This window comes from Amblyomma mixtum, chromosome 5, assembly GCF_055824585.1.
Source record: "Amblyomma mixtum isolate Tamu chromosome 5, ASM5582458v1, whole genome shotgun sequence".
Classification (NCBI taxonomy): Eukaryota; Metazoa; Arthropoda; class Arachnida; order Ixodida; family Ixodidae; genus Amblyomma; species Amblyomma mixtum.
Genome location: NC_143016.1, coordinates 142,078,747 through 142,091,219, shown reverse-complemented (window position 1 = coordinate 142,091,219; position 12,473 = coordinate 142,078,747). Strand labels below are relative to the sequence as shown.

The following is a 12,473-nucleotide window of genomic DNA, read 5'->3' as shown; positions in this document are numbered from 1 at the left end:
CGCATTATGACGCATGAAGCCCACTTGTACTAAACAAGTGGATAACTTTTGTACCTAGTTTGTTTATTTTGTTAGGCTGTTCAGAAGATTTCTTTCTAAATTACACTTTTATGACTGTTAGCTTAACTGCGATCTCTGCAACACTGCTTACTTATCTTTAGACGCAGCAAACGCAACTTTGCACACGATTGTCTTCATAATTTGACCCGTTCGTTCACACAAGCAACGCTATATGCGGCTGCTGGGGCACATTTACACAACGCATACCCTGAGGAAGCGCTGTGTCTTTTGCTTGGTACTTTACCTTCAACTTTTCTGAAGGTGAGCGCGCTATGAGAAGTTACCTTCATGTAACACTTAGCAGGCGCAGACTTTTTGCAAGATGAATTCCAAATCTTCATTTCTAGTTGTCCAATAATGTTCAAGCTTGGAGCAAGACACTCTTGAGGTTTAATTACCCTTCGTGTTGTTAAACGTTTCGGCCGTCAATGTGAACATTTTTAGTCTCCACTTTTGATTGGGTAGCTGCATTGCTGCTGTGGGATGTTTTTTCGAAAGGTGAGATATCTGTGCTAATGCAAGAGGATGAAAATATTTTGTGCTAAAATTGATCGAAATGGTTCATTTTCAATACATTAAGTAGTCGGCAAACAAAAACCTTAATTGTAAATCAATTTCCAGGTGTGTACTGCTTTGCGAGAGGGGGCTAAGCATGAGTACGACAACGAAGCCAAGGTTCCATTTATGCACAAGGAAACCCTGTGGATTAGCTACGATGACCAGCTTAGCGTGGCGCTCAAAGTAAGTCTTGTTTGTTTGGTATTCAAGGTAATAACAGTCAGAACTTGTACCTCGTTATAGCCGTCAATATAAAATTGTCCCGCACAAATACGATGGAATATATAAGTAGTGTTGTTACAAAGAGCTAAATCAGTGTGACTGAAGGCGACTGCGTAAATGCAAATAAATCAACGGAAAGGCGTGTTACTTGCGGAGTGTTTATTTTAGCCTTGTCTTCAAGCTGAAGACCAAGGTGGCCTGTTCGGCATTTTTAAGGTTAATTTCCTCTATTGTATGCCAAAAGCATGGTTTAGTGGCTGCATTCCAAGGGCTTAAAATTTGTTCACGGGTTACACGGACACTCTAATTGGCATTCTCCTCGGAATGACGGCGTGGAATTTATTATTGTTCGGAAGAACTGCCGCTAATTACTTGAGCGTTTCGTTCCACCACTGCACCGGCTTTCTTGGTCATCCAATAAAAGGAGCCCGCTGAAAAGTAGAGTGTAAAGGAGCGAACGTATGTAAAGAAAAAATATTTTGATCTGAGCAGAATGACGCCTCCTGTAGCAGAAATTAAGAACCCAGTAGGTGCACACCTGTGTTCACTCCCAGATAGCACATGCTGTACCTTCTTTATATCGTATCGATATACCTTCCGTATATCGTATCGCAATCTGTGTCCGTACGGTAACGCTGTGCGCTTGCCCTTACATGACAGCTGTTCCTTCCATCATCATCGCGTTGCCTATGTTGCCCTTTAAATAGGGTCGTTCCATAAACTTCCCGTTCTTTGCTGCCCTGACGATGGCGTGCTTCACTTCAAATGGCCACGAGGATGCATTTCCTCCAGTGGTACTGGAAGGCGGTAGTGTTTTTCGTTTACATATGTCATGTAATATACGGTGCCAGTGCCAGTGCCGAGCCTCGTTATTCACGTGCGTTCGTCACGTGTCCTATTTGTGCTTCATTGCTGTGGAATTAGAAGCTTTACCGGCTGGCCCGTTTAAGTATTTCTAGAATTCAGCATACTTTCCTTCGTACATATCTTAAAACTTTCCCGTACTCTAGGGCTTGGCCTCGGGTAATATAACATGATTTTGTTAAGTGATGTCCTGCAAGCTATATACATGATATTCCTGCTAAAAGTCATGTGGATTCACTACCCCCCCCCCTGCATATTGAGTTAATTTTTATGGAACTGCAAACCTATGCAGTTCCTCTGCTGTGCTTTCTTATCTTCCTATGTGGTAATTTCAGTTCACAAACAAGCGTACGAAGCTGTGATATTGAGGTGTCATCAATAAAGCCAGCTTTGTAATTCCGAAGTTGCACTAAGTGCTATCGTTTCTGAACTTGCAATTGTTTACATGACTTCTAATGGCTCTCGTTAACTTTTTCGTATATTTTGATAAACAGTTATCTTTGAACGTTTGCAGGCTTCTTGGATTTTTAGCAACGGCTACGGAGGGACCATGACGTTCAGCTTAAACTCTGATGACTGGGCTGGAAGTTGTGGAAACAAATCTTTTCCGCTTCAGAGAACCATCGCGACATATGGCTCCGGCATATTGTAAACCTATATATGCTATCGACTTTCAAGCAGTCCTGAAACTTCTGTCAGGTTCGGTTCTGAATCTGCTCTTTAGGACAGGTATGAGCATCTCACAATTCTTTGTCACTACTGGTTCACGGCTTTCACCGTGGGCAATGTGCACAAGCACGAAACGCACGTGCTTGGTAGATTATATTTAGAGCTGAGAAATTTGTGATAATGAATATCTCCCGGAATTAAAAATTATTATATTTAAATGGAGCGCTTTCCTTCGATTTGAAAGTAGCAGTTCCTCAAGCACGCAGCGCACCTGGACTGATAGCAGTAGCCAAAGTGACCCTCACCAGGAAATTACAAAAGTGACAGCATACCGTGATCTAATTTCGGACCGTGGGAGATGTTTCACCTTAAACCCGGCACCTCGCGCTCTCGCACTCTCGCACCTATGCCCCGTTCAAAAGATGATGAAGGAGTATCTGAAGGCTGTCCTCCTCATGCCCCATCAAAAGAGATCTGAGATGCTGAGCATTTGCTACAGCCAGCCTCTCCCAGGTTTTTACTTTTCTGCATTGGTGTGCTGATGATAAGTTCATCTCCAGAGGTGCCAAAGTGTGTGCATTCTGCACTTCTTGCAAAAAAAGGCGCTGTTATTCCTACCCTCCCACTTTTATTAACTCACTAAAAAAATTATTTACACCGCAAAATATATTTCAGACATGTTGTCTGATGACGAAGCCTTCACATACCCTTGTCAAATCTACAAACTGAAGCCTTCGGTCATGAGATGATGCCGTTTCAGAGTCCTACTTCCCCACAATAGCGCGTATCCACTGCGTAATGGCCAAAGGTTGATATCATTACTTTTATGCTAAAATTTCACTTCGATACACCTGCGCGTGGTGTGGAATATATAGTCGTCCAAACACCTTTCTTGAGCGCTCGAATGGCTAACTGCGGAGCACACCTGCATCATTCACGAGTGACTTATGTCTCAAAACAATACTTTATCGTGCATGCACATTCCAATGGATCGTGTTTAACCGCTATAGTCGTTAAGAGCTATATCGGGACCACCAGGATGCGGAACATGTAATAAATTCACAACAGAGCTTGCTGTTCAAGCGTTCTAGACAATTGTTTGAACGGCTCTACTTGTGGATTTCATTGTGTCATCCTGAGCGCTAGTTTTAAATAAATATTCATATATTATATCCCAAGTCCGCTGCCGTGTGTGGTGCACTGCTCATCCGTCGCACAACTGCTCAGGCGCAGCAAACTCGGCTGAGCATACGCTGTGCAGCCACCTGTAGAAATTTATGGTGCCTATCCAAAGCTATCTGCTGCCATGGGTACCTACGCTTAATATGAGAGTGTTGTGATTATCTAAGCACTGTACTTGTGTCCCTTCACAGGGTCCATGAAATCATGCTATCGCCGCTCACTCTAGTTTACTTCCACCTCGTATCACTCAAAAAGTGATGAAAATGGAACAAGCATACACCGCACCGCAGACGCCCTTTTGTGACTTTCATCGCCCACATCCTGCCTGTGTACTGTCTTCGGAAGAAACGTGACAGCGCCAGCGAGATGATTCGAACGTCGAGCCCTGAGCGGAACGTTGTGCAAAAACGCGACCTCATTGCCAGAACACAACAGGGATGCAAGCAATCTGTTGTGGTTCCTTTATAATGAAATTATTAGTTATTTCTTGCATACCTATTCAACTGTGCATTCCTTGAGCGACTAAGCGACCAGAGAAAAACCGCTTGAATAAAACGGATGGTGATAAGGTTGAAGTAGATACGATTAAAGGGTGACAAGCAGTTTAAGAAGATTGAAAGCTAATAAGATGCCAGTGGCTGTGCTATGGTCCGTGCATTGGCGATATACAACACCTAGCCTATGCCCAGGGAAATACCTGTCACACTCACGGCGAATTCCCACTGCATGATTAGAGTGAAGTGCCAGGATATTACTGTGAATAGTTTAACATGGGCTCGATATAGCATTCGGCAGCAAAGTTGAGTGGAGCTTTCTTTACTAGTGTATTTTGGTTCATGGGAAACTTAAGCTCTCCATTCAGTTCAAAATTCGTAAATTTTCATTTGAGGGCGTGATACTTACATTAATAACAAATACAGGAGAATCACTACCAGCCTTTCTTTTTAAACATAATTTAACTGCCTAAACGTGTTCGCAGTTTACTTAGACGTCCATAGATCTCGAATTCATGCCACACATAAGAGGCGCCGCGAATAGCGCTCTTTCCGCACGGGTGCTTTATCGTTGAGAAATAGGGGCTCCTCCAGGCTGGGAAATCTTTGTCTCGTATTTTAAAGTAGCTGAAAACGCTATGGCTGGACGAATAAAATTCAAACAGGGTATTTGTGCAGTTAGGGTTCTGAACTGAAGGCAAGTGGCTAGTGATTAAAACAGTTCCTTCCACCAAAACGAGCTTCTGAATGCGCCTCAGGTTGTGATCGGACACTGGACAATTAAGATTCGCAGGTTACGGACCAGCGTTCACGGGATACCACGTGCAAGGCAATATTTTTTTATCATCAGAAATAAACAAAAAAACTGACTGCCAAGATAATGCAAGACGAAGAGGTAAAGGGATGCGAAAGATAAATTCTGGCAGACATGTCTCTGACAGAATAGGGGCAACTCCTCTTTGCAGCGCTAATGTGAAATGGTCCTCCCGGAAAACTACGGGTACGGTTTTTGCAGTGGTCATGACGGTACCGGCGCAATCAATATGCCAGGAGCCGCTTTTCGCACAGTTCTTGAACGGCCTAACTCCGTTCTAGGAGGGCTGTAAACCAGCGTGTACACGGACTATCTCCTGTCAACATAACTATCCTGAATGACCCGGCTCCGTTTTTCCGCATTTCTAAATTACTCTCTGTCACAAAATTCGGCGCATTTGAAAAAAAAAAGAAATACAGTGCCGCACAGACGCTCGCCAGCGCGCGTCGTTAGAACAGGGCAGGAGGAAACCCCGGAGAGCGACTAGCCTTGTGTGCGTTGCGGTCCTTTTCACCGTAGCTCACCCGCGCAACGCCAAGGAATTGCGTCAGACCATGACACCACTCTCACAGCCACGGTCCAATGAGACAGCGCGCGTGAGTCTGCGGGACGGCACCGTCACGAACCTCTAGTTGTCGGACTGCGGCAGTGCCCGGTGCACAAATTGTTTTTTTTTGTTTGCCTCTCTGTTGTGTTAGTGCACTTTAGGTGCAATAATCGGGGGCTACGGGTCCGGGCATGTGACACCGTGTGGGGAAACGAGCATCACCCTCAGGGTCGACCTAACTACAGCGGACGTTCCCGTGCTGGTCGCGCCAAACGCATCACAGTCCTTACCCCTACTTATGGGGCCAGTCTTTCACCGAGCAACCACACGTCACGATTGTGAGGCGGAAGAACACCGTGCGGATTTTTGAGGAGCACAGGAACGAGGACAACAGAGACGGCAGGCTTCAGTCCATTGAAATTTCAAAGCTCCCAGAACGACCTGTGTGCCTGTGGGCGAAGGAAACTATAGTTGTGCCCCCAAAATACGCGGGTTTCGTAAGCTCTACGCCACTGGTACAGCTCCACGCTGGGATGTCTTCGTGGGCGTGCAGCTCAGCTGTAAAGGAGGTGGAGAGCATTACATACCACGCTGTGTCCTCAGCGTTGACGGGACCAAGGAAACAATCGTCCATATAATGAACATTTCCAATCATGAACTGACCATCAAAGAGAACGAGCGGGTCGCACGAGCGGAAATTTGCTACCCAGACGATGCATCGCCGCGAGAGGGTGAGTCGGGCACCAGCATTGTCCATCTCTTAATGACACCGAGCGAAGAGATTCAAGTAGGTCCTGGTGTTGCTCCTGAGGAACGTGCAAAGCTCGAACTACTTATTTTTGAGTATTTGGACTGCTTCGCAACCACCGTTTCAGAGATTGGCTGCACAAATACCGCGGAAATGAGCATTGAGCTAACAACACTGGAGCCAGTGAAATTTCGTCCCTACCGACTCTCTTACTCCGAACGGGCACACGCAAAAGAAACGATTGAAGAACTAAAGCAAACTGGCATTGTTGTCAACTCCAAATCGGATTATGCAAGTCCTATCATAGTGGTGCGAAAAAAGACAGCAGAGCAACGAATTTGCGTGGAATACCGTGGCCTAAACCGTGTCACAAAAAAGGATTGCTATCCGCTGCCTTTAATTGAGGATCAACTGCACCGTCTGAGAGGTAAATGCTTCTTCACTAGCCTAGATCTTGCGTCAGGCTGCTATCAAATTCCTATGACCGAGGAATCGAGACACAGTACAGCGTTCGTTACTCCAGATGGCCATTACAAATTCGTTCGAGTGCCATTTGGCTTGGCCAACGCACCGGCAGTGTTCCAGAGAATAATCAACGCTGCACACCGTGGCTCTCACCTACATGTATGATATCCTACTGCCCACAACGACCGTGGAAGAGGGGCTTTACCACCTAAGGATGCTTTTGAATGTCCTCCATAGAGCGGGATTAACGCTTCGTTTAAGCAAGTGCCCTTTCTTTTTCGAGAAAGTCGATTACCTTGGCTACGACATTTCTGCCAGAGGAGTGCGACCTGGAAGTTTAAAGACACAGAGCGTCGCTGGCTTTCCCGTACTAACGAATGTACACCTGGTGTGTCAGTTTTAGGGTCTGGCAAGCTATTTTCGAAGATTTGTAAAGGGGTTCGCCAGCATCGCTTAACCTCTAACGCGACTGACGTCTATGGACGCAGGTTGGAAGTGGACCTCAGAGCACGATGCCGCGTTCACTGCACTGAAGATTAAGTTGACTGAAAGGCCAGTTTTGGCGCATTTCGCGTTCGACGCCAGAACCGAGGTGCACACGGATGCCAGCAAAGACGGCCTAGGAGCAATACTTCTGCAAAAACAAGCAGATGGGCAGCTTCATCCTGTCGTCTGCGCAAGCCGGCGGACAACTGACTACGAAGAGAGATACCACTCATACGAACTAGAAGCGCTTGCGGTTGTTTGGGCGTTAGAAAAGTTTCGAGCGTACCTAATCGAGATGAACTTCAAGGTGGTCACTGACTGCAACGCAGTACGGGCAACGATGAGCAAAAGGAATCTTCTTCCCCGTATTGGCAGATGGTGGCTGCGACTTCAAGAGTTCACCTTCGACATGGAATATCGTATGGGGGCGGAAATGGCTCATGTTGATGCACTGAAGCACTCTGCATACGACCTTCCAGAAGAGACGGATATTGTTCCTGACCTTCACGTCCCTGCAACACATATAGCGACAGAAGACGTGCTTACCATTGCCCGGGTGAATGATCCAAAGGTTCAAGTTTTGAAGGAAAGGCTAGAAAAAAAGACCTATCCAAAGACGACATGCGCGTCAAAAACGAATATTGGTTGCGCAATGGCATAGTATTAAAGAAGAACCGAGAAACAAACTCGAACGAAGGACTGATGTGGGTAGTTCCAAACCAGACTCGCTAGAGTATCGTCAGGACATGTCATGATGACACTGGCCATTTTGAAGTAGAGAAAACCTTGAAGAAACTTAGGTAAAGGTATTGAAGCGTTACCTCAGAAGATACATAGCTTCTTGGATCGAATGTTTTCTTCACGAGACCCCATCTGGAAAGAGACCGGGCAAACTTCTCAGTATGGACAATGGCAACAAGCCATTTCTATCAATTACACATCGATCACCTAGGCTTATTTGTAAGAAGCAAGTCCGGAAACGCCTACATAATTGTAGTCGTCGACTCTTTCACAAAGTTCGTATTGTTGCGTGCAGTCCGCAACACATCAGCTGCACCAGCGGTGCAGTTTCTACACGATGTGGCACGAATCTTTGGCCAACCGGCTATGGTGATCACGGACCGCGGAACCGCTTATACAAGTGCCAAATTCAGAGCAGCGTGCGAAACTTACATCATGCACGTAAAAAACGCTACTGCCTCACCGCGAGCTAACGGGCAACTAGAAAGATACAATCGCATGATAACCCCGGCAGTGGCAAGCTTGACGAAAGATGCAAACGGCAAAGACTGGGATTCTGCGTTGCCTCAGGTGACGTGGGGCATAAACAATACGCTGCACAAAGCCGCTAAAAGTACACCGTTCGGACTGGTCTTCAACTTCAGGCCACTGGGCATCAGGAGCGACACCGTTGAAGACGCCCTCGCAGAAGAATTCGACTATGAGGTTGAAACTAGGCGTGCCGCAGCGGCGGAAAATATCCCAGAAGACCAAAGCAAGCAACAGGAGAGGTACAACAGGAAGCAGGTGGAAGCGCCGATGTACAATCCCGGCGATGTTGTAGTAGTTGAGCGAGAACCAGCAGCAAGTGGGGAGTCAAGGAAATTGAAAGAAAAATACAAAGGGCCGTACATCATTCCAGAAAGGCTTCCGAACGACCGCTACCGCATCGAAAACGTGCCTCCGGCTCGGCAAAGGCGAAGAGCGTGCAGCAGTATTGCATCGGTTGACAAGCTGAAGCTCTGGGACGGAAATTCAACGATACAAGTTCTGAAGAATCGTAACTCGAGGACGGTTCCGATAGGGACGGTCGGTGGCACAGGATGGCCGAAAGTGAATGCCAGCTCATCCCCGCCGACGGAGATCCTTCGCCCGAGGGCGGACAATCCGAAATTTGAGTCAGAGCAACCCGAGCCGCCCGTGTGAGGAGAGGATGAGGAGGACGAGCGCTAGCGCGGCGCGTAAAGAACAGACTCAGGTGTTGGACACGAAAGAAGCAACACGGCCTCTTGTTAGCACAGCGCTCCTTTGTAACGGAAAGACGAATAAGCGTCTCTGAATTGTTCCTTTATCCTAACACTGGCCCTGAGTGAATGAAAACGTGCAGGCGCGAGGAACGGCTTACAGAAGTAATTCTACATATGTCGTCTCCGCATCGGACAAACACACATTACGCATAATTTCTTACTAACGAAACAAGAAAAACCTCTTCGTGAAAGTTGTGGGGATGAGCCCACAATAAAACATATTTTATTATCTTATTGAGAAGTCCGAAAACTAAGAAAGAAGCACTTTAGTAAGTTTTATAATGAATGCATTCCTTTACAGCCACCGCTGCTCTTAGGGGAAAATGCTATTGTTGCACGCCCTGTCTTTTATGCTTTTTAAAGAGGCTGGTGTTCTTGAGGAACTGTAAATTTTGATCCACTGCTCCGCTTTGACATAAGATACATTCAACCATTTTCTGATTCCTGAGAAGTAGGCTGTGGTCTTTATTTGATTGGCTGGGAACGTCAGGATCCTTGCCTAGCCAAGGACGGCTGCTAAGGTAGCCCAGTCTTCTTTAAGAGTTTACTAGTAGCCATTTATAAAATTTCTTTCCTCTCGCATTACTAGGCAGAATGAGCTAACTTTTTAGACTCTACACGCTGCTGTTTTTTTTTTACATATTATCAAAACCTGCAGAAAACAATCTTCATTTATCTTGAGCTTGGCGCATGATAGCCTTTGCACCTTATGCGCCATTAAACCCAACACAACGCATCCCGCGCTGCAGCAAACAAGCCACAGGAGGACCGCAGCATACTATGCGCAGACACAGACAGACTGACGGAGTGCCTGAACAAAGCAATTGCGTACATGCTCGTCATGTATGTCGATGCCGAAGAGAAGACCTGGGACGTCATGCTGATTTATATCGTCTATGCCTACAGCAGTGCAGAGCTGCAGGCCACCTAGATGACGCGTTTTGGTTCGTCCATGACATGGGGGCCACGACCACGCTAGACGCCATGCTGCCCAACGTTATCCAAGAAGATAGCGTCGACATTGCCACCTACTTTCAGCGCATAAGCCCGAAGACTTTCCCGATTGCGGACCAAAGACCAGCAGCGGGCCGACGCCAGAGAGTACAACCTATGAAGCCGCGATGTGGAATACAACACAGGAGAACGTCTGGGGTTGGACGCCCATTCTCCGCCGCGGATTGAGTGAAAAGCTTTTGCACCGCTATTTCTGCACTACAAGGTTCTCCGTCGATCTATGAAGTCGTCCCTGAGGAAATGACTCCATCCCAGTCACGCCACGCTCTACCAGAAATTTTCCGTGTCGTCTATCTAAAGCCCCATCATGCGCACTAAAGGCCGCTGTGTTTTAATTCTCCGTGTTTATTGTGCAGCGTCCCTTTCATTTGTTTCTAGTCACCTTATTTATTTAAAACATCCGATCGGTGCTTCTCTGAGAGAAAAGAATTTTCGCGAATGTCGGTGCTGTATATTATTTTACTTTTTAAAGCAGCCGATACACGGCTTTATCGCTTTGTTTGTGATGCACGACGCAGCCAGACTTATCTCGCTTGACTGCATGCAGAAGGGGCTGATTCTAAATTTTTCCTACATGTTCTGGTAACGTAGCAGGCTGCACCTCGAAAGTTCGCTATCAACTGCAATATGCGCACGGTCGAGAGCGGCGGGTATTCTGTTCAACGTCCTCCGAGGACGCTTGTTGCTTTCGCCGCCGCCGAGTCATTAAGTCCACTGTGAGCGCAGGTCAGCCCATTAAAGTTTACTTTCTGAAGCAAGTTTCGCTATCTTGCTCACTGCCTAGACTCCCGCGTGCACTTCGTGACATTATGAGCCTAGACAATACCTTTGCTAAGCCTTTGCTCTCACTAGCCACTCAAAATTTCTATGCTTCACCGGAATAAACAGAAATGTCAGAAAATGATGGCTATACGCCTATTTCTGATAAACTGTCGCCGAGATAGACGCCTACACAAGGCATGCTAGCGCTCATATAGTTTTGCGATAATTCTTGAAGAGCAAAGCAGCCTAGAAAACCGAAAAAAAAAATAGCTTCGAACTTTGCAGAAGCGGTTGTTTTTTGTAAGGGGGTAGGTTGAAAACAATCCTCAAGACAATGTGCTTGAGCCTACGTTTATTTTTTTGTTTCGAATGCTTCAAGTGTATGCATTTCTATTTAAACCATACAGAGGATGTTATCGTACACGTTTAAATTGGGAAGGTCATCCAAAGAATTCAATGATAAGAACAAAAAATGAAAGCGCGACAAAGCTTTTATTTGGTGACGTTCGGGTACTTGCCTGAGCTGGATCGTTGACTTTTCACGGCACTGAAAACTATTTCTAAAATTCCATATTTGCCGTTGTGTCCCTCCACATGCAAAGCCGCCCTTTTGCAAAAACAGCACGTTTTCTTTACAAAGGTGAGTTCGCGCGCGCTGAGCGAAGCCCATAGCTTGTAGTTGGCTTAGGGATGAGCGCTTTCAAACTAATGCCGCTTCTCATTTTTTAAGGCCTTTATCTGGCACCAGTTACCAGCGGTCAAATAAGCATCAGTTTCCCACTTTGTGTGGTATAGAATAAGAGGAGTTCTCTAAACTTTTGCTTCATGAGCGAGGAAAATGAAAAATTAACCCTTTTTTTCAGTTTGCGTACCGTAGGTATTAATGCAGGGCAGTTAATTTCGCGAGAATGTTTTGTTAATTTAAACTGCATATGCCATGGCGCCGAAAGGCACGTCCGGCTTCGACGAATAACAGGTACTGAGGAACAAACAGGGCAAAAATATTCTCGCAGCTGCACAGCTGGGGCATGATGCTAGCTAGGCCTTTTACGGCTTGCAGGTCAGTGCGGCTATGCGGTCTATGTGGCTAGCACGCTTGGATGTACCCGTTAGGATAGAGCGGGGCGGCAAAGCCAGGTGAAGGAACCGGATATAGGGATATCGCGGTTTCAAGTCGCCATTGAAGAAAGCAGTGTGACGAAAGCGGAGGAGGCGGCAAAAGGCGGCAGAAGCGCTATTGGCACCATAAACCAACTTCGGACGCCTGAAGAAATAGCAATATATGCTTCTTACGGTCTCTTGGGATACAAACGTGGGACTGCGTTTATGCGTGCCTCATACGACTAGGAATGAAACTGCAATAATTCTATTAAATATAAATTATTAAAAACTTTCAATAAAGAATTTTTTTTTGCATTCATCAGGCTTCGAACGTGTGACAGGCCGAATAAAACGACCGTACCAGTCGCTTTTCAGTACAAAATGTTCTTTTATATTATACGTTTACACCGCTAAACACTTACTCCCATAAAAATAACTTGAGATGGCACGCTATTCATAC

The 12,473-nt window shown here is 46.1% G+C and overlaps 1 protein-coding gene across 1 annotated transcript in view; it reads left to right on the top strand.

Annotated features, from left to right (window-relative positions):
• Window positions 1–2,356, top strand: part of LOC149343933 (acidic mammalian chitinase-like) — a 32,102-nt gene extending 29,746 nt beyond the window's left edge. Inside the window, exons 6-7 of the mRNA XM_089546101.1 lie at window positions 682–801; window positions 2,219–2,356. Of these exons, the coding sequence (XP_089402227.1) occupies window positions 682–801; window positions 2,219–2,356 (258 nt within the window). The remainder of the gene's footprint in view (window positions 1–681; window positions 802–2,218) is intronic.
• Window positions 2,357–12,473: the final 10,117 nt, after the last annotated feature.